This window comes from Anabrus simplex, chromosome 1 (genome assembly GCF_040414725.1).
Source record: "Anabrus simplex isolate iqAnaSimp1 chromosome 1, ASM4041472v1, whole genome shotgun sequence".
Classification (NCBI taxonomy): domain Eukaryota; kingdom Metazoa; phylum Arthropoda; class Insecta; order Orthoptera; family Tettigoniidae; genus Anabrus; species Anabrus simplex.
The window spans coordinates 349,922,004-349,949,065 of record NC_090265.1 but is presented as its reverse complement, the minus strand read 5'-3'; the positions used below and the strand labels follow the sequence as shown (position 1 = coordinate 349,949,065).

Sequence of the window (27,062 nt, the reverse complement as noted above, 5' to 3'; positions counted from 1 at the left end):
GGTGGTGGTGTGCATTCAACCCCAGCATGCTCGCACTTCCCACACATTTTGCAGTTCGTCGAACCTGTACATCTCAGTGAGGTGTGGCCAAACTTTTGACAGTTATAACACCTCATTGGTGCTGGAACGTACGCACGAACAGTCAGACTATACAATGCTACCTTTATTCGTTCAGGTTCGGTCTCAGCATCAAAGGTAAGGATGAAAGCACCCGTATCGAGTAGCTTATCACCCACACGCCCCTTCAACCTCTTCACGTCGGTTACACCCTGACGTGCTAGGTACCGGATCATTGTATCATTGGAAGACTTAACCAAATCCCTGTAGAATATAACTCCCTTGCAGGAGTTAAGGGTTTGGTGCTTCTCGATTTTCACCTCTACCTTACCGAATAACTTGGCTTTAAGTAGCCGTCTGGACTGTTCAGCCGTAGATGTCTTGATAAGTACGGATCCATCTCGGAGCTTGCGCATCTCGTCGACTTCACCAGCAACAATTTCTTCAATTGAATTGTCACAAACATGTTTCCAAGCATTCCTACTAAAGAAACCATTAAAATTATCCATGACAACATCAATAAACACAGCGGCCTTATTAAAATGGAAATTGAAGAATTCATAAAGATATTGAAGTTTGTTCTAAACAATAATTACTTCTCCTTTAATGGTAAATATTATCAGCAGAAAGGCCTAGTTATGGGCGACCCTCTATCTGGCATTCTAGCAGATATCTACATGGACTATATAGAACATACAAAAATTTCACAAATAAAGGGCATTAATTTGTGGCTAAGATTTGTTGACTATACTTTCGTGATTATCAATAAGGACATTACTAACAGTCACGATCTATTAGTCTCACTGAACGAAATAGATCCTAATGTCAAATTCACCAAAGAAGATGAGGTCAACAATTCCTTAAATTTTTTAGATTTAACAATTACACGCTTGAATAACACTTTTGAATTTCAAATTTTCAGGAAACCTACTCATTCACCCATAACTATTAAAGATTCATCCTTACATCCTAAGACCCAAAAACTAGCTGCCTATCATAGCCTAATATATAGGGCACTAAAAATTCCCCTTTCGCCAAAAAGTTTGGAAACAGAACTATATTATATAAGACAGTTGGCTCGGCACAATGGCTTTAAAGTAAATGTAATCAATCGGTTAATTGATAAGATCAAAATTAGGTTATCTTCCAACCTAGTCCCAGAGAAATCAAAGACAAACAGCTACACCACCCTTACATATAATAGCCCAGCTATCCATCAGATCACTAATATTTTTAAAAAACACAGCGTTAACATAGCCTTCAAGACAATAAATAATAATCGGAACATATTCCTCAACCACAGTAGAGTCAATAATAACAACATTTACTCAGGGTCAGGTGTTTATAGGTTAAAATGTGCCCAATGTGGGTTCACATATTTTGGACAAACCGGGAGGAGCTTTTACACAAGGTATCTGGAACATTACAATGCTTCCAAGCATAATAAGTATTCGGCCATAAGCCAGCATATGACTGAAACAGACCATAAGTTCACCTCTATAGAAAATGATTTGACGGTCATTAAAAACCTAAGCAAAGGGAAATTATTGAACGAAACGGAAAACTTGTACATTTATTTGGATCAATCTTATAACAAAAATAATAATCTTAACAATGCCATCGATAACAAAAATCCGTTATATGAAACTACTCCGAGGTTAATCCAGACCGTAAATCAGAATAAAGTTCCCAGTATGTTTAAATCACAGAATGCATGCGCTCCAATAGCCACACCTAATGCCAGGCCCACCCAATCCAATTCAAGTAACGCCTCTCAAGCAACAATACAGACATACAATTTGAATCTTACGCCCCCTTCCCCACCAGACTCCAGCCCTCCGCTTCAGCATCGATACTACACTAGGAGCAAGCTTAGCCGTTTAGACACAACCGGAACAATTGGTCCCAGCTAACGTTCGACAAGACAAATAAGTTCATACGATAAACACTCACTCTACAGTATTACCGTATTGGGTTCCACATTCATCATTCTAATTCCCTGTTTTTTCTCTTATCCAGTTACAGACAACTCATATTCCTCCCCGATTGAATATGCACCAATGGGAGGTTTATCTACAAGAATGACGGAATATTTTTATTCCGATAAACAATGATTGAAATCAACAATATGTATCCTACTTACACGCTTCAACCTTAAAACATAACCATGCTTCTTTCTAAAGGAATATTCAAACTGTTTCAAACCCTAACATGAACGACTTTAACCAAGGTTCCAGTATTGTTAAAATTTCTTACGACTCAGGCGACCATATCAGCTGAAGAAATCCCAACTCACGCAGTGATAAATTCTAGTCAATACATTTTGAGAAAACCCTATTCACGCTTGATCAATCCAATCTACAATTGGAAGTCTAGTCATTATAAAATAAGTTAATTCAAATTTCATTGTTCATAATATGAATAGAATTCAGAATAAGGTCAACGAGATTTGGGTAAGAAATGAAATTAAAGCAACGTACAAAAAAAAGCCCTCTTAAATTTACAGTTATATAAGGTTCATTTATTTTTGGCCCAAATGTTGTCTCCGTTTGAATGGATTTCGTTTCCAACTACATGTGGACTATAAATTGAATATTAACGATTTTAACCAAGATTCCGGTGTTGTAAAAATTCTTATGATTCAGGCGACTATAACAGCTGAAGAAACCCCAACTCACGCAGTGATAAATTCTAGTCAATACTATTTGAGAAGCCCCAATTCAAGCTGTGAACAATCCAATCCGCAATTGAAGATCTGGTCATTGTAAAAAATGTAATTCATTGTTCATAAATTCTGGCAAGGTTAATGCACTTACTGTACATACTGTACATATTGTAAACTGTGTAAATAGCATAAGACAATTGTATTTAGTATTAAGTTAGTTTACTATAAGTTCCAATGTTTATAGTTTTAATTCTTGACCTTAAGATTAATATAGGCTGAAGATGCCCATAACTAGGGCGAAACATGTTCCTAACTGGTGTGTTTCATTCATGTAGAATAATTTAACCACTAAAAATATATATTTGTATTGAAAAGGTGGTCACAATAATTTTAATCTTGAAAGAGTTTACTTATTGTATCTTCAATACGGAACAAAATGAGATTAGTTACTTGTTACTTGAATTGCTTTTCATAAAAGGACATTCGTCAAGGAAACTTTTACCATCGACCCTGGAAGCAACCAGGAATCGAGGAAGACGTTCGTCACTTATGTAGTCTACAGGAACTGGAGTATACCGCTTACGGTTTTTACCAATTTTAGACGCTGTTTTTTGAAGGGTGCCACCCTTTGATAAAGAAGGAAGAGAAAGAGGTTCCGTCTTTGGTCCCACGAGTACTCCGGAAATATGAGGTCGAGCTTCGGCAGAGCCAAGGAAATGTACCGAAGGCAAGGCTATTTACTCCAGAGGGCGTCTGGTATCTGGAGGGGGTCGCTTGGAACTACTCTCCCAGTAGCCATGCATCACCTCGCCACGACCCGAAACTTGTGATTGGGGGAGGATAAAACCTCCGTCCTAACCTAATCTACCTGAAGCAGAGAGGGCGGCCAGACAGGAAGAGGAATGAAATTTAAGATGGTGAAAATAGAAGGGTAGACGTTGTGATGAAGAATAAAGGGCACAAACACCTCTCAAGCAACTCGGGGGACACCTTGTTAGTCTGGCCCTACACCGAGGCCAATCCAGCACGGGTAACCCTGAGCTGGCACAGCCCTCGGGATCAACAAGCACACAAGCCCCCACACTGACGTCAAGGTCATGGTGTCCCTAGATGGGGTTATATTTGGGTCCAGGAGGTGAAGTAAGTTTGAAGTGGTAAGAATTCGTATTAAGCAAGATTATGTAAAACATATTTTATAGCTATAGTAAGAATTATGTATGAAGACTAAAAGAAAAATGAATTAAATGCTATCAATTTAAAGTAAGAATTTTGATAACAAGGCCATACTTAGTTCTAAGAAGAGTTCCTCTTCATTATCTGGTATGTACTTTCCAAGAACCTGAAGAACTGTGGCAAGCTGTGCATCTGGAAATTCTCCAAGTCGTTTCAGTAGATATGCAGCCATATTTCGATTAACAACCACACCTCCCTCTATAGCCAGGACCATGTCTAGTACTAGAAGGCTATTTGTAACCACCACTGGATCGCTGTCTCGAATACTCTCATATAACCTGGAAATGTAGGAAAGAAAGTCTTCAGTACACTAACAATGGTAAATATGCTATTATACTGTGATCAGAATGTCAAAGCCTACAGATCACAAAAACTACTACTGATGTATTCACAAAGACAAACAATGCTGTCAGTTGTGTACACTATTTTATTTATAAACTATATACATATGTTATACATACATCAATAAACCACCATTTTAAACAGCTGCCTACTATGAAGAATCAGAAGAAGACTGCAACAGATGCATGTCAACTACCAACCCAACAAAACCAATTCATATACTTGACTTCAAACACTTGTTTAACACGACTTCCACACAAGCCTCATTAAAACAACTCAACTCTATCCTCAAGACTGCCTCTTTATATATGTTACCTGGACAGGCTTGTAGAAGAATATGACAACATATTTTCTCGTAAATCTGAGAGTCTCCAATAGCCTATTTACAATGTAAAGAATTTTCTATAACTATCTAGTGCCAAAGATACGTTATTCTGGATATTACAGTGTGTTGCACAATATTGCAGTGGATTTATACATCATTTACACATGTAATAATAAATTATATACTATTAATTATGTGTTATTACATTAAATAAACTCATATTAATATATACAGCAGATGTTTCATGACATAACCTCACAATAATACGATTGTGATTTATACCAAATAAAGTCCGTATATAACTACGTACAATTATAATAACACTAAGACTAATAGACGTAAACAACTCAAGTAATAATAATAATAATAATAATAATAATAATAATAATAATAATAATAATAATAATAATAATAATAATAAACAGTATTAGCATTATTTACCCATGGGTTAAAGAATATTGTTTCAAAGTTATATTAGTCTATTACACTTGCATCACTTCAATGGTTAGAATGCTCATGACTGGTGATCATGTATCTCCAGTTATAAAATAGACCTGTTTAGAAAACATCCAATGACAATGATTACTCATTAGTTTGATTACTTACTGACAGGTCTTACGGCCAGTGTAGAAGTGGATAAGGGAGCACACTCACTATGTTTACATTTGTCACATAAGTAGAACAATATATTTTGCATAAACTGAGCTGATCCTTCATCTTCCTAACTTCTTACACCTGTCTCTGATATCCACATGTTTGCACGTCTCTTTCATGCTTCTTGATTAATAAATTTCATGATGTTCCGTATTGATATCTATAGTATGTCATAGAAAGAAAGAGATCCACCTTATCAATACAAAATAACAATATTAAATTTTGTATTGATAAGGTGGATCTCTTTCTTTCTATGACATCTCTCATGCTTGACACGCAGCCGACTTTGTTTTGGAATTTCTGGTTAAGTGACTGCCAGATATGAGGGATCATACTGTATTTTCCAGTCTTTTCAAAGTCATGAACAGAAAAACTAATGTACTTAGCAAGACAACAAAAGATTGGTACCTGTCAATGAACCCTAACTCCTGTAGTAAAGTAGGATGATATTTCCAAATCTTGCTGCAGCCATTCACTGCTGCTCGTCTGACTCTGGGATTGCCATCCTTGAGAGCGGCATTCAGTGTGGGACCAGAATGTTCAGCTAACAATGTTGGTAACGAACACAAAGTAGTTACAGCAAGACATTTCACAGCAGGGTTAGGATCTCTGCAGTCCAGAAGGATTCGATTAACAGCCAATACGGCAGCATCAGGATGAGCAATACATATTCTGTAAAATAAAATGTAAAATATGAATCTAACAAATAAACAGTCCATAAATTGAACGATAGTTGTTTGAACTTTCTCCTGTGATATCAATGTTCCAACTACTGGTTTACTGTAAGATATACAAAGAGCAATAGGAAAGTTTTGCAATGTGAGTGAACGCTTTAGACTTTTTCAAAATAATATCCACCACACTCAATACACTTCTCCATACGTCGAAACCAGTCACTGAACCAACTATGCCACTTTTCTTCGGTTACATCTTCACTTCTGGGAAGAGTGCGAAGTCACATGGGGGCAAGATCAGGACTGTACTGAGGGTGATCAAGCACAGTCAACCCTGATCTGGCAAGAAAATCCATTGTTACATTAGCACTATGTACTGGAGCATTGTCGTGATGCAAGAACCAAGTGTTGAGCCATGACCTTGGACGGAGCTGCTTGAGAACCTGGATGACCTGAGGCAGACAAGTCTCACTGTACGACTTCGCAGTAACTGTCCTTTGTGTTTCTAGCACAACCTGAGTCAGGATGCCTCGTTTAGTGAAGAATTCTGCAACCATTCTTTCCTTCACTGACCTTGTATTTCGCACAGTCACTGGAACACCCTCATCTTCAAACAACCACACCTTGTTCTGGGATTTTTTTGGTACATCGTTATAATAAAGCCAAGTTTTGTCACCTGTAACAATGCTATTGACGTTACGCAAAGTCCCATTTTCAAACTGTTTTAGCATTTCTCGGCACAATTTCACTCAATGTGCCCTTTGTTCCTCTGAAAGTGAATAGGGCACCCAAAGGGAACAAACATTTCTAACATGGAGATGGTTGGGTAGAGCTGAATGAATAGCTGGTGAAGGGATGTGGAGGGTCTCTTCTACCTGCCAATATGTCAACTGCCTCTCTTGCTGCAACATTTTCTTCACAGATTCAATGTTTTCCTCAGTCACTGATTCAGACAGTCACCCAGAACGAGGATCATCTTCAACCCCAAAATTTCCCCTCTGGAACTCTTTGTACCAGCGGAAAATTGTTGTCCGATGTGGACAGTCTTTCCCCAGCACAGAAGTCATTTCCTCCAGGCATTGGTCGACAGTTAAGCCACGAGCAAAACTGTAGCGGATAATTGCGCGATATTCACCTTTAGACCACACCGACATCTTAACTTGCTTTCAATCTCACTGGTTGGTAACAACTGGTGTGAAGGTAGCACCTTACTGTCTTCTAGACCGGTTTTCACCCCTCTTTTCATACCTCACCATAACAGGGGTGTCCAGCCAAACGTTTTTGCGTATTGCAAAATTTCCTAGTGCCCTTTGTACATTATAGTGAACATTTTTAAAACTATGATAATGGAGTTCCTTTTGCACATTTGTGTTCCTAATACAGACAGTAGCACATCCAGCCACATATCAAAGGATGTTAATAAGTTGTGTGATACCAGTTCAATATATCTAGAATATTTAAAAATATAATCCAAGATATCATATCACTAGAACTTTCTAGCTTTACTGACAATAAAAGGGTTATGGCATAATCCATTTAAATACTCCACAGGCACAATCTAACAGATACCAAGCAAGCTGGCTACACGGTACAGGTCACGTAGTTGAAAGTTAGCACTCAGGAGATGACAGGCTCGAACACACTGTCGACAGCTCAGATAATAGAATTCTGTGGTTTCTCTTTGTCACACCAGGCAAATGCTTGCCTGTACCATAATAAAGATCATAACTGCTACCTTCCCAGCCCAAGGCCCTCCCCATACCACTGTCACTGAAAATCTGAAAGTGCTAGTGCAAAATTAAGTCAGAAAAATTCAGATATAAATTTTCATTTATTTTTCACTTTCCGGTCTCGGAAGCCAAGAATAACAGCCGAGAGGATTCGTCGTGCTGACCACACGACACCTCATAATCTGCAGGCCTTCGGGCTGAGCAGCAGTCGCTTGGTAGGCCAAGGTCCTTCAAGGGCTGTAGTGCCATGGGGTTTGGTTTGGTTTATTTTTCACTTAGAAATGTCTATATACATCTCCACATTTGTGCAGGAACAATCTTGACCTATGCATTTAGCTGCTAGTTTTAAAACAGCAGTATAAAATAAATATTTCTACCGAATTAAACTTCTCAAGTTCACAGGAATGTTGACCATAAAACAAATAACTGAAGAAATATATCTATGATGATCTAAAAGAGGATGATTACCTAGTCGTACTTCCTCTTAAAACAAAAACAACCACCACCACCACCACCACCTGATGATCTAAAACATAATCACATTCATACCTTGGTGGGGTTCATAGTGACATAATAAATGGAAAAAGACACAGGTACAACAACAACAATGCAATAATAATAATAATAACAAGAAAGATGGCAGCATAGTTGCTTCATTTGATGTACGATGCAATGTTTTTGACAGTTATTTTGATTTGTTTATAATGTATATGTATGATTTTGTGATTTTTGTAACTAGATTTGAGATGGTTTTTGATAATCTATATATATATAAAATAAGAGTTTTGTCTGTACATTGCTCAGAATTTAAAAAGAATTGTATTTCTGTATCGGTCATGTCCCCAGTAACAAGGAATTGCACTTATTATTTTTCCGTAATTTCTGTCTGTATGTATGTGGGTATGTATGTACACGCATCACGAGAAAACGGCTGAAGAGAATTTAATGAAAATCGGTATGTAAAGTCGGGGAATGAGCCACTACAATCTAGGCTATAAATAATTTTATTCACGCTGAGTGAAATGGTAGTTTAGGCGAAGGCCTAAAATTTAATTCACAAATGTTTATGTTATTAGTGGTCCTATCGATAAATACTACATAACTTAAGTCATGTATAATTACATTTCCGATCATTTATGTCCAGCTATGATAACAAAGATATTCATGAATTTTTATGAACGCCGAGCCACGAGAAAATGGGTAAACAGAACTTAATGAAAATCGGTATATAGAATCGGGGAATAAGAAACTACAGTCTTAAGCTATAAACAATTTTATCCACTCTGGATGAAATGGCAGTTTAGAGGAAGGCGCCTAAAATTTAATTCTTATACCTATGTTATTGGTCCTATCGAAAAGTACTACATAACAGAATTTATAGAGAGTACAATTTACGATCATCTCAAGGGTACAGACTTTATAAAAGTATACCCGAGAAGAGAGTGTTGAAGAATGTCCCACAACTTGGAACAGGATTTTTGGTCAGCCTTAAAATAATAAACTGAGTTCAAGAATTCAAATCACAGTCTCCACGACTCTCAACGCTCACCTTAAAGGCATCTAATAAAATCTATAGTATAATAAATGCCCATGCTCCCACTCATGATAAAAACAACTCTTCAAAAGACCATGAGAAAACAGAAGAATTTTGGGACCCACTGGACCAGACCATAGATAACTTGCCCAAACACCACATAAAATTATTAATAGGCGACTTCAACACTCAACTAGGCAGAGACAGAAAATGCCGTGACATCATGGAAAATGGCCAGCTCACAAGAAAACAAATAAAAATAGAGACTAGTTGACCTGTGTAGAAACCATTACTTAATCTCAAAATCTACATGTTTCAAGAGAAAACCTCAAGAACTCAAAACATGGAAACACCCTGACTACACTAAAGGGGAACGGCAACTGGATCACATCTCCATGGATAAATACCACCACAAAGAGATCTATATCGTCAAAGTCCTCTGAGGACTAGACACAGGTTCAGATCACTACATAGTTAAAATAAAAATTAAACTCACTCGCCAGAGGAAACAACAAAAGTAAGCCCTTAAAACTAAAAGAAAAATAGATCCTATAATCACGGGAAAATAGATCCTACCCAGGAAATGCCACTGAAATTCAGTAATTTCCGTAATTTTATTCAAGCTGAGTGAAATGGTAGTTTAGGCGAAGGCCTAAAATTTAATTCACAAATGTTTATGTTATTAGTGGTCCTATCGATAAATACTACATAACTTAAGTCATGTATAATTACATTTCCGATCATTTATGTCCAGCTATGATAACAAAGATATTCGTGAATTTTTATGAACGCCGAGCCACGAGAAAATGGGTAAACAGAACTTAATGAAAATCGGTATATCATGTAGGGAAGAATCAGAGCTCCCAAGAACCCCAATGCAGAAGATACAAATCAAGCGAAAACACTACCTTGGAATGCTTAACATCATTACACTCCTGAAGACAGGATAATTAAAACAACTGTAAAAATAAAACGTATACAATTATCAATTCACATGATTCTATAAATGAAGATAATAAGAGAACCCTAGAAAAGGTGGATGACTTCAGGGAAACTCTCTAAGACGTAGCTGCCAAAATCCCTCAACATTATGTAAAATTCATTTATTGCACTTCTGCAAAAGGGAGTCGGTTCTCCAGGTTAGAGGGGGTCTAAAAAACTCTGGAGCTTACAACCCCAGTTTTAGCTTCAACTTAAGGCATGATGGAAACACTTTTTGTAAAGACTACTCAAGGACGTAGTCAGAAAGGGAAATCCACCAATATAGGTGCAACCAGGCTGTGGATTATGGAGAGACTGGAACATCATGTAGGGAAGAATCAGAGCTCCCAAGAACCCCAATGCAGAAGATACAAATCAAGCGAAAACACTACCTTGGAATGCTTAACATCATTACACTCCTGAAGACAGGATAATTAAAACAACTGATCAACATTTTGAAAGATCAGAACATCTGCATACTGGCACTACAAGACATGGATACCTGGATGAAATCCCAATACATTCAGAAGGAATCAGAATCTACAAGAGAAAACCTGCGATAAAGAATAGCTCCTACATAATGATTCCAGGGACAGACTATGTAGTCTAAATGAAAATAATGGAGTCCATCATCAATTTCACTTCAACATCAGAGAGGATCTCCCTCCTTTCCTTTAGGTCTAAAAATAAAACGTATACAATTATCAATTCACATGATTCTATAAATGAAGATAATAAGAGAACCCTAGAAAAGGTGGATGACTTCAGGGAAACTCTCTAAGACGTAGCTGCCAAAATCCCTCAACATTATGTAAAATTCATGCTCAGCGACTTCAATACTCAGATTGGCATGGAAAAGAAGTATAGAACAATCATGGGGGCTATCCGTCACATAGAAGAATGAATAAAAATGGTGAAAGACTTATCACATTTTGTAAACAATTCAACCTCAAAATAATGTCTACATATCTCAAAGCCCTAACAAGATGCTAGTGGGGTTCCAGATTGACCACTTCACAATAACAGCCCAAAATCAAAAAGAAATTCTTATCGTCAAAGTAAGAAAGAGCACTAACATTGACTCAGACCACTCAGACCCCACAGGATTAAAGTAAAATTCCAGCCAGACATACCCAAACTGAGAACCAGCAAGAAAGCCCAGAATCAATACAGAGACACTGAAGCAGAATAACTTGAAAACCTGTCTAACCTACAGATGAATAGCTGGGAAGATATCAGAGAAACCTTGATCAAAGTATCTGAAAGTTCGGAAAACTCTCCAAGAAAACATAAGTACAGGTGTGGAATGAAATATGTAACAAAGCCCTTGAAAAAATTAAAACGATGGGATATGAAAGAGCTAGGAGTGGAAAGGAAGTGGCTGTGGCCTCAATTATGGTACAGCCCCAGCATTTGCCTGGTGTGAAAATGGGAAACCATGGAAAACCATCTTCAGGGCTGCCGACAGCAGAATTCGAACCCACTATCTCCTGGATGCAAGCTCACAGCCACCCGCCCCTAACCGCACAGCCAACTGGCTCGGTGATTAAAATCCTGGAAGAACTTGAATTCCAATAACACCGAGGAAAAACAGAAAGACTTCAGGAATGAAAGGAAAGGAACAGCCAAGATCATCACAGCTGAAAAGAGAAAATATGACAAAAGCAGGGTGGGAAAGGAGGAAGAAGAGTTTACAAAGAACAATACCAGGGAGTTTTACAGAACCTTCAAGGAGGAGCTGTAGGGATATCAACCACCAAGTCTTTGCTTCAAGCAAACAGATGGAAGTATAGTTATTTACTAACAATAAAGAAATCTGCCAGTTCTTGGAAGATTATTTTAAAGTGCTGGTAAAGAGCAAAGAACCTCTTGAAAGACTAGTTGCCCACAAACAAAACCACATCAACCCAGATTCCCAACCAGTAAGCCTTGATGAGACCAAGCCGATAATCAAGGAGCTCCAAGATAAAAAAGCACAAGGTGAAATGTTGAAGATCGGAGGAGAAATCACTGCAGAAGGAGCCCACCACCGTATCGAAGAAATATACAAAATGAAAGCAAACTCCATGCCACAACAACTCCAAAGGGCATTGGCCTACCACGCGACTGCTGCTCAGCTCAAAGGCCTGCAGATTACGAGGTGTTGTGTGGCAGACATGACGAATCCTCTCGGCCATTATTCTTGATTTTCTAGATCGGGGCCGCTACCTCACCGTCAGATAGTTCCTCAATAGTAATCACGTAGGCTGAGTGGGCAATGAACCAGCCCTCAGATCCAAGTAAAAATCTCCGGCCAAGAACATCGTTTCTGTTCAGCACATAAATGAGCGAATGATGTGGGCAGTTGGAGGAATTAGGACAAGAATGTCTCAGCGTATTTACCATATGAGGGTGTAGATGAGGAGGAAGTTGATTTTTACGAAGCATTGAGTGACATCGTAGTCAGGGTCAACAATGAGGATAGGATAGTACTAATGGGCGATTTCAATATGAGAGTTGGAAACAGAATTTAAGGATATGAAAAGGTTCCTGACTGATAAATGTGGTGAATATATGGAAGATAATAGGAATGGGAAGCATTTATTGCACTTCTGTGTTAGCATGGGATTAACAGTTACAAATCATCATCATTCTTCCAAGTATTGGGCCATGTGGCCCGTTACGGTCTTGCATTTTCTTTCCAGCGCTTCATTGGATGTCCTATAGATCACTGTCCTCTTGGTTGATAGCGTAGGATCTCCTTTGGTAGTCTTCCAGATTTCATCCTTTGAACGTGACATTTCCAGTTTTCTTGGTAATCATAGATGTAATTGATTACTGGTTTCACATTCAGTCCCTTAAGCGCATCTTCATTTCTTATATTATCCCATTTTGTATAGCCTGCTTTTCTGCGCATGAACATCATTTCACGTGCTGTAATTCTGGAAATGTCTTGGGATCTTACTGTCCATTCCTCACTGCCGTAGCAAAGGGTTGGTCTGGCTAAAGTATTATAAAGACGTAAGCAAGTGTGTTTTTGGACAAGAGATGGCTTCATGATGTGATTTATAATTCCTGTTGTTCTGGTAAATTCAGTTATTTTTGCAGAGATATCAATTTCCCCTTGATAAGATAAATTGTATCCCAGATAATAGAATTCGTTGACTCTTTCCAAAATTTTATTTTCTAAACAGATTTTACTGGGGATAGGGTCTTTCCCCTTACAGGCCATTATTTCGCTCTTTTGTGGTGAAATGATCATGTCGAATTTTGAAGACTTTCAGGAGATTAAATACTGACCACTGAAGATCATCTTCTTATGCTACCAATGCAACATCATCAGCAAAGAGTATGGCATCTAGATGTGTGAGATATCTGCTGACTGGGATTGATCCATGCCTTTCATGCCTCCATTCCTGCATTATGTTGTTCATATAGATTACTAGCTGATGTACCCGTGCTTCGCTACGAGATTCTCAGAAAGACTGACTTTGTGGTTTTCTTAACCTGAAATCAACATAGGTCATTACAAAATCGTAAGTATGAATGTAGCGATTAAAAGCAATGCTATCATATAAAATACTCGATCAAATGGAAAGCCGCATGTTTTATCACTTTTAACGAACAGTGCTGCGGTTAGATTGCGGTGCCAATCTAATAGTCCAAAGTTCCAGAGCTGGGATGACCAGGCCGCAGATTGCCATGAACACTCATCTGCCATTATTCCGCTAAATATGCACACTGTTCATTCCAATCAGTGCCTCAGAGTAGGGATTGAATAGCCCGAATGCTATGATGATCTAGTGTGTTACGTACCAATAGTATCAGAAAATTTATAAACCAGAGGAATGTCATGCTAAAGAAGAAAGTTATCTAACTCTCCAGCTACTTCCCATCAATATTCAGGCAGGCTGTTACACTCTGTACGACTGGGCGAGTTGACCGTGTGGTTAGCGGTGCGCAGCTGTGAGCTTGCATCCGAGAGATAGTGGATTCGAACCCCATTGTCGGCAGCGCTGATGACGGTATTCCGTGGTTTCCCACTTTCACACCAGTCAAATGCTGGGCCTGTACCTTAATTAAGGCCTAAGGCACTTCTAGCCCTTTCCTATCCCATCATCGCCATAAAACCTATCTATGTCGGTGCGACGTAAATCAAATAAAAAATACTCTGTACGCAGCAGTAATCCTATCTACCAGAGATGAAGGGCAACAGATGACACAAAGCACATCACGACAAACAATGGTCAATGTAATGTTATTGTTGATCAATGTTATGAACTTTCTATATTGTAGGCCTTCACATTTAGTTTTCTTTCGACTCTGTGATTTGTAAAATATTTTATACCATAAACTGTAGTTTCTTATTCTCCGACTTTACATACCGATTTTCATGAAATACTGTTTACCCATTTCTGGTTACTCAGCGCTGATATGGACTTAGTAACAAAAATCCAAAATCATGAATATCTTTGTGATCATAGCCAGTACGGTAACAATGTATAAGACATGAATAATAGGAAATTTAATACTATATAACCCTAGTTATGTAGCATTCATCGATTACACCTCTTAATAAGAAATATTTGAGAATTACATTTTAGGCATTCCCCTAAACTACCATTTCACTCAGCGTGAATAAAATAATTTACAGCCTAGACTACAGCGACTTGTTTCTTGACTTTCCATACCGATTTTCATCAAGATAGGACTACTAATAACAACAATATTTGAGAATTATATTTTAGGCCTTCCCCTAAACTACCATTTTTCTCAGCGTGAATACAATTATTGATAGCCTAGATTGTAGCAACTTATTCCCCAAATTTGCATACCCATATTCTTTAAAATACGACCACTAATAACAAATAGTTGAGAATTCAATTTTAGGCCTTCCCCTAAACTATCATTTCACTCAGCGTGAGTAAAATGATTTATAGCCTAGACTGTAGAGGCTCATCCCCCGACTTCACATACCGATTTTCATTAGACCACTAATAACATAAATAGTTGAGAATTCAATTTTAGGCCTTCCCCTAAACTACCATTTCACTCAGCGTGAGTAAAATGATTTATAGCCTAGATTGTAGAGGCTCATCCTCCGACTTCACATACCGATTTTCATTAGACCACTAATAACATAAATAGTTGAGAATTCAATTTTAGGCCTTCCCCTAAACTACCATTTCACTCAGTGTGAGTAAAATGATTTATAGCCTAGATTGTAGAGGCTCATCCCCTGCCTTCACATACCGATTTTCATTAAATTCTCTTCAACCGTTTTCTCGTGATGCGTGTACATACATACATACATACATACATACATACATACATACATAAATTACGGAAAAGTAAAAAGTGCATTTTCTTGTTACTATGGACATGAACGATACAGAAATACCATTATTTTCAAATTCTGAGCAATGTAGAGACAAAACTCTTATTTTATATATATAGATGTATGTTTAGTCCTCAGCCCAAAGGCTGGTTGGATCCTCAACAGCTCCGCCATCAGCTGTCATAGATGGCCTGGGCATCACTGAAGAGGCGTACTAGGGAAATGAGGAGTGAGGTAGTTTCCCGTTGCTTTCCTCACCGAGCCAGAAGTAGCTATTACATATCAGTCTGCCAAGCCCACTGAAATGCATGCACCAACCGATCCTATGAGCAATATTTTCACACCATTCATAGCAGGGACTGGCTGCAGAAGGAATGACATTACTAGCATCACTCATACCTCAGTCACTTTCGTTTTGTCAAAGAAGTTATTAAAACATATGACATGTAGAAAAAACAATTGTGAAGAGAAAAAAATACTACTCGTAAAAAGGACAATATTGGAACAGTTGACGAGCGTAATGACATAGCGTGAGATATCTTGAAGGTAAGAGTTGAGGTCGAACTTGGAATAGCGTAAAGAATAAATTTGAAAGTTAAAGTGGTCATAACATTAGAGATGTTAGAAAATGTAATTCAAATGGGAGAGTGAAAAAAGAGGAATGTAATGAGGAAAGAAAAAGTTGAAGCCTACAAACTGCCAAAGCCCTTCCCAAAATTCATAAAACCAACATTCTGATCTGACCTATCATCAATTACAGACCTAGCTCCTTAATCAACATTTCTAAATTCATCCAAACATTTTTATTAAAAAGTTATCAATTTTTATCTAATAAACTTACCAAAAACACTTCGGAATTAATTGAAAAATTAAAAAATTTTGCCATCCAACCAAATTTCTCTCTCCATTCTTTCAATATTGTAAACATATACCCCAGTATTCTAATTTCAAAATTACTACCCATAATTGATAACAACTTAAATAAATTCAGTCATCTAAATATATTAGAAATTAAGGACTTAATGTCCATATTCAAATTAGTAATCAACAATAACTTTTCACCTTTGATAACACCATTTACCAACAAGATGGTCTAGCTATGGGGTCACCAGCTTCAGGCATCCTAACTGAAATATATCTTGATTTCTTGGAAAATACAAAAATCAACAATAATAATAATTTCTCAAACATCTTATTTTGGGCTAGGTATGTCAATGACACTGTAGTTATTTTAAGTGAAGAATCATCCAGTGCTGACTCCACTCTTCTTCTTCTTAACATTGACCCTAACCTTAAATTTACCCTTGAATCTGAACATAACAAAACCCCTAATTTTCATGACTTAACTATTACCAGACATTGTTATTCTTTAACTTACAAAATTTTCAGAAAACCAACTCAAACAGCAATCTCCATCCGGCAAGATTCTATACACTCACAAGCACATAAACGAGCTTCCTATAACACCCTAATTTTTCGTGCATTTAACACTCCAATGTCTAAAAAAAGATTTAAATATTGAATGAAACACCATCCATACTACTGCAAAATTAAATGGCTTTAACAACTCTTTCATAAACCGTATTATTAATAAATTCAAACACTGCCCCAAAATCACATTAACAAAAGATAAAACCAAACCTACTGCATTTACCACCTTTACTTTCTCTCAAAATGCTTATAAAATCACCAACATTCTTAAAAAACATAACATGAAAATATCCTTTAGAACCAATAACAGAAATCTTGATTTGTTACACAACTCTAATTCGATTAATAAATCTAATGTTTTTTCTAAATCTCGTGTGTATAGATTCCAATGCAATAACTGTAGCTCTTCGAATATAGGACAGACGGGAGGACGTAACTTTAATATCAGATACTCTGAACACATCAACGCCAAAAATACAACAGATTCTCTGCAATAGGACAACACATACAAGATTCTAATCATAATTTCACCAATATTGATAAAGACATAAAAATACTTAAAGTTATTAACAAGAGACTCCTTCTAAACACTACTGAAAATTATTTTATACATCTTGACCAATACTTCAACCCCAATTTGAATTTAAATGACATTTCTGAAAAACCTTTATTCGACTTCTTTATCCGCTTTTTCAAAAATGCTAAATTTACAAAGCCGGCCCTGTGGTGTAGGGGTAGCATGCCTGCCTCTTGCCGGAGGCCCCGGGTTCGATTCCAGGCCAGATCAGGAATTTTTGTCTCGACCTGAGGGCTGGTTCGAGGTCCACTCAGCCTACGTGATTAGAAATTAGGAGCTATCTAATGGTGAGATGGCGGCCCCAGTCTCGAAAGCCCAGAATAACGACCGAGAGGATGCATCGTGCTGACCACACAGCCACTCATAATCTGCAGGTCTTCGAGGTGAGCAGCGGTCGCTGGGCAGGCCAAAGCCCTTTCAAGGGCATAAGTGCCGTGAGGTTTTGGGGTAAATTTACAAACCCAAATTAAATATTCCAGTCCCACCAACATTTTCCACTTCCTATAACCCACCCTCCTGATCCACCTTCAACTACTTCACCTCCTCATTTATTTCCCTATTCTTCCCTTTATTTTATTCATTATTTTTCTGCTTCAACTTTTTCTTTCCTCATTACTTTCCTCTTTTTTCACTCTCCCATTTGAATTACATTTTCTAACATCTCTAATGACCACTCTAACTTTCAAATTTATACTTTACGCTATTCTAAGTTTGACCTCAACTCTTACCTTCAAGATATCTCACACTATGTCATAACGCTCCTCAACTGTTCCAATGTTGCGCTTTTTATTAGTATTTTTTCTCTTCACAATTGTTTTTTCTCTATGTCATATGTTTTAATAACTTCATTGACCTAACTTACAAAACTTTTAGAAGCACAGTGCCGATCTACTCTTCAGGAACTTGCTCCGTAGTACATGTGCATACTTGATCGGTGATTTCTTCATAATTTTTGGATCTATTGCCGGGCAGTACTAGTCCCTAAAATTATACAGTGCCTCATAAACTGCAATTGAACTCTTACTAACGTTCTTGATCCATGACTTCCCTCATGATCAACACGCAGTGCTGATCCTTAAAATTATACAGTGCTTTATAAACTGCAACTGATAAATACGTATTTGATTTTAAACTTTTTTCATAACACTGTGTTATAGTTCTTCATAAACTGCATCTGACAGTATCATCTAAACTTCAAATTTTTCCTGTGCATCTTATTTGTGATTGACTATATTTCAACACACAGTACTCCCTAAAGATTTTACTGCTTCACTAACAGCAACCTACAGAATTCTTTATACTTCGCAACTTATTTATCTGTGGATTGTTTTACACTTACTTGTGATCGGCTGATGATGACCAAAAATACTGGTCGAAACCAATTTTAATTAAATAGGAATGTTAACTTACAATTCTTATTTTAATAGTATTGAAATATGAACAACAAAGGAGAAAGTCCACAACCTTGTCTCACACCTCTGCTGATCAGTTCCCATTCAGTCTGATGATTACCTAACTTTACTGCAATAAGGCTGTCACTGTACATGTTGTATATGTTATCTATTAACTGTTGTGGGACATCATTTTCTGCTAACATATTAAGAAGTCTGTTTCTGTTAACTAGGTCAAAGGCTTTGTTAAAATCAACAAAATAATGCTATGTGAGTTTCCAAGTTTAATTCCCTGCATTTTTTACTAAGATTTTCAACGTAAAGTAAGCATCAGCACATGACCGTCCCTTTCGAAATCCATGAGGTTCATTTCCAATCACATTTTCATAATACCTGAATAATTTATCTTTGACAATATTAGAGTAAATTTTGTAACCTCAGTTGAGTATACTTATCCCTCTGTAATTTCCACAATCTTTCACACTGCCCTTCTTATGAAGAGGAATAACTATAGCTTTTTGCCAATTCTCTGGTGGTCTGTTGCCATTACAAATTAAATTGATGATCTTTGCTTGAAGATGTCGCTGGAGTACTTGAATAGTTCTGCATTTATTGAGTCTTCTCCAGATGCTTTTCCATTTCTAAGTTTTCTGAGTACTAGCTCCAGTTCTTCGAGTGTAATGGTTTCCGAAGACTTGTTAAGAGATGTTGGTAGAAGAAATGGCTCAATATATGAACCCCTCCCAAGGTTCCGAAATAAATGAGCCACTCTGTTAGAGGTATTGCATTAATGTGTATGTCCTCTTTTCCATCATTATTCAGTTTCTTGAATATTTTATAGGTCTGTGGTTGTGATCTTGTTATATCAGTCTCCAGGTGTGAAACAAAGTTTTCCCAACTCTTTCTGTGCTTTTTCCACACTTCCCTTTTTGCTGTTGCTCTCTTGTGGTGATACTCTATTTTATCTTCTAATTTACTAGTTGACAAAAATTTTTTATAAGCATTTCTTTTGTCTGAAATAACTTTCAATTTCTTCATCCCAAATTCTTAAAAGCAGACTGCTTTAAAATTGAACACAAACTAGACCACTCCATTCCACGTTGTCACTAACTGATGTCATCTGTGTAAGATTATTAAGTCTGTTTTGACACAGCCATTTTATACTGGGGTCTCTTAATAGGTTAACCTTGTACGAAGTTTCAATTTCTTGTGTTGTTTGTTTCTTTCTTTTATACCATCTAGGCCTCAGATGAATAGGTGCTACTAATAGATAGTGATTAGTTTCCAATTCAGGGCCTCGATAGACTCTTGTATCGAAGAATAAATCTGCCAATTTACCATTACAAATTATATAATCTATAATCTATTTCTAATTTCGTGCAGACCACGTGTCCTTGTGGCTGTCCTTGTGTGGGAACATTGTGTTCATGATCTTTAATTGATTGAAGACAGTGAAATCTATTAATTTTGTTCCATTGTTATTACGGGTTGTTTCTACATGGATTCCGATGTGATTCTAGATTTTCTTATTACCAACTCTAACATTGAAGTCTCCCAGTAATTTTATTGACTTGTTTGTTAATTTTATTGACTATCTTTTGCAGAATATTATACAACCCGTCACATTTTTCAAACATAGGACTATTCACTGCTACACCTGGGAGGGTAGGGGCACCAGATCCATAATAGACTATATCTTAACAGACTTTGAATTAAGGAAATCTGTTCGGAATGTGCAGATTTTCTAGGAATTTCTTGATGATATAGAGCACAAACTGATCTGTTGTAAACTAAGTTTCTCTACACCTAGGATAGAGAAGGTAAAATCCATCTGTAGACAAATAAGGGTAAAATAATTTCCAGGAGGAGGAAATTAGACGGAAGTACATGGATATGATTAGTGAAAAGTTCATATATGTTCATGGTATAGAAAGAGAACGGGTGGCATAGAGGGACAGTGTAGTAGAAACAGCAAGGCAATGCCTAGGAACAACTGTGTGTAAAGATGGGAAAAAGCGAACATCTTGGTGGAACGATGAAGTAAGAGCAGCTTGTAAATGTAAAAAGAAGGCGTATCACAAACGGCTCAAACAAGGACTGATGCCAACAGGGAATTGTATGCAGATGAAAGAAATAAATTGCTTTATGTCACACCAACACAGATAGGTCTTATGGCTACGAAAGGATAGGAAAGGGGTTGGAGTGGGAAGGAAGTGGCCAAGGCCTTAATTAAGATACAGCCCCAGCATTTGCCTGGTGTGAAAATGGTAAACCACAGAAAACCATCTTCAGGTTTGCCGACAGTGGGGTTTGAACCCACTATCTCCTCAATACTGGCCGCACTTAAGCGACTGCAGCTATCAAGCTCGGTGATGAATGAAACAGAACAAAACAAATAATTATTGAATCCAAGAAGAAGTCTTTGGAAGATTTTGGTATTAAACTGGAAAGGATAGGCCAAGCAGTAGGGAAGCCTTTGCCACAACAGTAATAAAGAATCTTACAAAAGGGGAAAAGGAAATTAATAGTTAGTGTTTTGGGTAAATCAGGTGAACTCATAATATATCCCAGGTGGAAGGAATATTTTGAAAATCTTCTCACCGTAAAAGGAAATCTTTCTGGTGACTTCGCAAACAATGAACAACCAAGCGCAAGGGAAGGAGGACAATGATATTGGTGAAATTACACTTGAGGAAGTGGTAAGGATGGTAAATAAACTCCATTGTTATTGTTACGATGTTTTGTGGATTTGCAGATGTGAAAGAAGGTGCTGGCTGGAATAGGTCTCAACTACAGAATTAAAGTTAATTTAAAACTTTGACAAAGGTTATATTTTCAACAGACAACAAGGTTTAACAATTTTCATATAGACTTTCAAAACTCAACAAATAAGTCAGCAACAAGCCAAAATCAGGTACAAAGAAATTACAAGATTTCGGGGGTTATTACAAAAATCTGGGCTTCAAGCCCCAAGTATAATTCCTGAGCTCTCAGCTCACAACTACCATTGCTGAAGGGCATAAAACCCCTAAGTACAAGGAGCACTTGCTCCTAATTACAGTGTTAAGAAAAAGAGCAGTCCCGCTCTCAATTTGGCAAGCCTATCAAAGGCTACAACAAACTTCAAATCAAAATCAAAATCTCTTTATTTGCAAATGAGGTGTCTACCTTGGTGGCAAATGGTACACTAAAATACATTATTGTCAAGCACTAAATATTAAATTAACAAGAGAAGAAAATTTTTCCTATAATACAATATTATACAATTTACGCTAACAATGTTTTCTATTAAACACACAGCTCATCCTTAATAAATTTATATTGTTTACAAAATTCTAATTATAATATCTCCTGTACTACTTACAAATATAGTCAACTGATATACAGTATGTGGAATTGCTTCAAATGATACTATAAAACTGGTATAACATTAATATTTACATTGCATTTATTTATTTACTTTTTTTTTTACCCGTTCTGGATCCTAAGTAGCATTACGACCTGCTGCGTCTTAACCAGAGCCCCTCTTGCCACCACATTTCAGAGTTCCTGAAGGGCCTTCACAGCTACCGTAGCGGTCCCAGGGCCCTCGAAGTCCCCACTGTACTTCACCCCTACAGGCAGTCCCCTACTTTGGCTGTCCAAACTCCTTAGACCAGGGGATGGAATTAATTTATTCACACACATTTTTTTATTTACAATAACCTGCACCGGTCGAATGCCCTCTAACACTTCATTTATTTTCTCTGTTGCTGTTTATTCTCTTCTTGAATATCTGTACAGATTCTGGAAAAGGATCAAACACTACCCCTGGTAAACTGTTCCACTCCTTCACACCCTTCCCAATGAATGAAAATTTACCCCAATCGCTTCTGCTAAAATTCCTTCTAATTTTATATTTGTGGTCAGTCCTGCCGATATAATTATTTTCCAACTGAAGCCTCTCACGGATATCTCCCCATGCTATTTCTCCTGTATAGGCTCTATATAATCCTGTAAGTCTAGTTTTCTCCCTTCTCTTACTTAAAGTTTCCCACCCAAGTTCCTTTAACATTTTTGATACACTACTCTTTCTCCTGAAATCCCCTGTTACAAATCTTGCTGCTTTCCTCTGCACACTATCTATTTCTTTTATTAGGTATTCTTGGTGAGGATCCCAAACACTGTTTGCATATTCCAATAATGGACGAACCATACTCAAGTAACTTTTTTCTTTTAATTCTTTGTTGCATCCTTTAAGTAGCCTCATTATGACATGTAATGATCTGTATGCTTTCCCAACAATGTCATCAATATGACCCTTCCAGTGCAAATTACTTTCAAATCTCACACCTAAGTATTTGCACTTGCCATCTTTTGGGATAACTACCTCATCCAAAGTATATTCAAATTCAGTTTTAAAGCTCCTGTTTGTAAAAGTTGTAACAGTTGATTTGCCTCCATTAACCTTCATATTATTTTCTTCAACCCATTGTTGGATACTTTCAAGGTCCCTTTGTAATTCTGAACAATCCTCAATGTTGTTTATTTCTCTATAAACAATTATGTCATCTGCATACAATCTTATTTTTGATGTTATATTGTTCCCTAAATCATTTGCGTGTATTAAGAAAAGTAACGGACCGATTATACTACCCTGTGCAATTCCCTTCCAAACTTTCTCTTCCTGAGATACATTATTTCCTACTTTGACTTTCTGAACCCTTGAATTTAGAAATGCTTTTATCCAACATGTAACCCTTACGTCCAATCCTATTCCCTCCAATTTCTTTAATAATATTCCATGTTCCACTCTATCAAAGGCTTTGGAAAGATCTATGGCTATGCAATCTAACTGACCTCCTGAATCCAACTGATCTGATATGTCCTGCTGAAATCCCACCAGTTGTGCCTCACAAGAAAATTTCTTTCTAAATCCATACTGGCTCCTCATGAACCAATTTTTATCATCACATATCCCTCTGATGTACTTCGATATTAAACTCTCCAGAATTTTACAAACTATACTGGTCAGGCTGATTGGTCTGTAGTTCTCTGGTTTCCTTTTATCACCCTTTCCTTTATAAACTGGTATTATTATAGATTCCTTCCATTCCTTTGGTATTACACTATTATTTATGACATAGTCAAAGAGAAATTTTAAATAAGGCACTATGTACCACCCCATTGTCTTTAATACCTCCCCAGTAATTTGATCACTTCCTGCAGCTTTTCCTTGCTGAAGCAGTTGGATTTCTCTGAAAATATCTTCGTTTGTGAATGAGAAGCTTCTTGTTTCCCCCTCTCTCTCTCCCTCTCTATCTTCTGTTTCGGTTTCCAACTCTTGACAATCATCTACTGAATCTCTAAATTCCCTACTAAATAGGTTTGCTTTCTCAGTATCTGTTAAATAGTGTTCACCCCCTTCTCCCACCATTGTAGGAATTTGGACTCCTTTTCCTTTTTGATTCCTGATATATGAATACAGCTTTTTCCATTTCCCTTTGTGGTCATTACCCTCTTGAAGTATGCCATTCATATAATTCTCTTTTGCTTCCTTTTTCACTCTATTCAGTTCCCTCATTAGCTGTTTTCTAGTTTCTCTACTCTCTCTACCCTCTTTGATTTTCCTGTTTACTATTCTACATTTTCTTTTTAATTTTCTTATTTCCCTTGTATAATAAACAGGGTCTGAGGTCATTTTACCCTTCTTAACAGGTACAAATCTCTTCTCTCCTTCCCAAATAATTCCTTTAAATTTAGCCCAAAGTGTATCCACGTTACTCCCTTCACTTATCCAACAACTGAATTGTGATTTAAGGTAAGTCCCAAATTCATCAACTTTAGTTTTTCTGTACAATTTCTTGTCTTGTGTAACCCTCTTATTAAGCCTTTTTGGTACGAGTCCTACATCCATTATTACAGCTTTATGGTCTCCTATTCCTTCAATTACCTCAGTTTTATCAACAATTTCCCATGGTTTAACCAAGAATACATCTAGTAAGTTATTGAGACGAGTCGGTTCTTGTACTACTTGTGTAAATCCTCCCTCCCAAATTAACTTATTTGCCAGTTTCTGTTTATGGGCTTCACTTGCAGCTCCTTTCCATTCAACTTCAGGCAAATTTAGATCTCCCCCAATTATTACCATATCATTATCATTGTTTTTATGAGTATAATCTATTATTCTTTCAAAGATTTCCATGTCTCTTTCCTCTCTTCCAGGCCTGTATGTTCCTATAATTCCCACCTCCTTCATATTATCACAAACTAATTTTATCCCTAATATTTCATCCCATTCATCGGTAAACCATTCATGTGAACAGTAAGTTTCCTTCACCAGAATAAACACCCCCCTCCCTTTTTATCTCCTCGGTCTCTACGATAGACTGTGTACCCTTCTGGAAATACTTCTCTATTACCCACCCCTTCTTTCAACCACGATTCCACTCCTATCACCACATCAGTCTCATAAGATTCCATCAATGTACCGAATTTTAATTGTTTATTTACTACACTTTGACAGTTTACCAAGAGCAATCTCAGACCCCCTTCCTCCCTAAAACTTGACTGTTGCAATTGGGTAACTTGAAATTCCTTACTATCCTGAGTTTCTTTTTCTAGTTGACTGAGCCAGCTTGAAGTACAGCTGGCCCTTTCTACTAGTTTTCCTGGTCAGTATTATAACTCAAGGGAGTTGCCTGTTTTACAGTACATATCTTAAGATTAATAAAATCTAGAACAATATTTGCTATCTTTCGTTTACCTGAATTGTTTAGATGGAGGCCATGTTTTGTATAACAGTATCTCTCAAAACTGCTGCATTCAATAACCTGAGTATTCCGAAAATGTTTACAAATTTTAACAATATCTGTATTGACCTTGTCCACTTCAATGTTCACACACGAGTCTCTACTCAAATCATGCCTGTGGGGCACGTTCACTACAAAAACGTTGGTGTGGGTCAGCTTCCCTAGTGTATGTTTAAGTTGTGATCTTACATTCTTGGCGTCGTCGCGAGCTACGTCGTTCGTCCCACCGATGATAAGCACTGCATCGCCGCTCCCAAAGTTCCTAGTTGCTGCTTCTACGTTTTCCACAACACTGCTGATAGAAGCTCCTGGATATATTTCTCCGGTTGCTGCTATATTCTCGTCGTTAATCACTCCCGCAATTCCCCTTCCTTGGCTATCACCAAACACAGCTACCTTCGCTGATTTACGCCTAACTGGGTCTTGAATCTGAATTCTAGGCCTAAATTTTAAACTCGGCACGGCAACGGATCGCGATGATTTGGTTTCACGCGCGGATCACTTTCTTCCAGGATTAAATTATTTAGGGCAGAAAACCTATTTCTAATGTTTATTTCCGGAAATTCAGTTGTAGATTTCTTCTTAGCCGGCCATCCACGAACTACTTGACACCACGTGCTCGAGTTTGTTACTTGTACCGGTATATCACTCGAAGAATGGTCAGTCCCAAATTCTAGCGATCGCAGTCTTTCTTTTAATTCTTGATTTTCAACTTTAAGAGTCTCATTGTCCTTTTTTAGAATGTTTATAATTTCTAAAGCACTTTTATATTCCTCATCGACTGTTTTCGGTGCTTCGTCAACGCCGTCCCCAACAACAACATTCCGGACACACTGCTCACAAATCCAGTCAACATTTTCATTAGTTTTTACGTCTCTAGGGCAATTTCCGCACTTATAATGCCACCATCGATCACATGAATCACACAACATTCCATTTTTCACTAATTTTCGACATTTTCCGCACTTTTCGTCACATTTTACGGTTAATTTACTCGGAGAATAAAACACTACGTCGTCATTACCGGGCGCCATTTTGAAAAAAAAAAAAAGGCACACCAAGAAACGGGGGTATTTGATACCTAACCTACAGGGCCTTTACATGAGGAAAATAAAACATCAGGTTAAGTTACTGGCCCATAATACCAAATAGAATGGAGGCGAAGCTTGCACTCCTAATACACTTTTAAAACCTACTTGGCACTAGGCCGCTTACGCAAGGGCTAATCCCATACTAAGGAGGTGACACGATAAGAAAACTTTATTACATTACGAAGAGAAGAAAAACGGTTATGAAAACGTAGTCACCTCAAAACAATATGAGTGGGAGCTCGAGAGGGTTAGGCGCTCTCTATCCCAAT

General features: G+C 37.4%; 1 protein-coding gene across 1 annotated transcript in view; it reads right to left on the bottom strand.

The window, feature by feature from the left end:
- The window catches only part of LOC136856780 (AP-4 complex subunit beta-1), a 65,132-nt gene that overhangs the window by 13,327 nt on the left and 24,743 nt on the right, over positions 1 to 27,062 (bottom strand). The window contains exons 3-4 of the mRNA XM_067134885.2: positions 5,685 to 5,948; positions 4,010 to 4,233 (exon numbers count right to left, since the gene is read on the bottom strand). Coding sequence (XP_066990986.2) covers positions 4,010 to 4,233; positions 5,685 to 5,948 — 488 coding nt within the window. The remainder of the gene's footprint in view (positions 1 to 4,009; positions 4,234 to 5,684; positions 5,949 to 27,062) is intronic.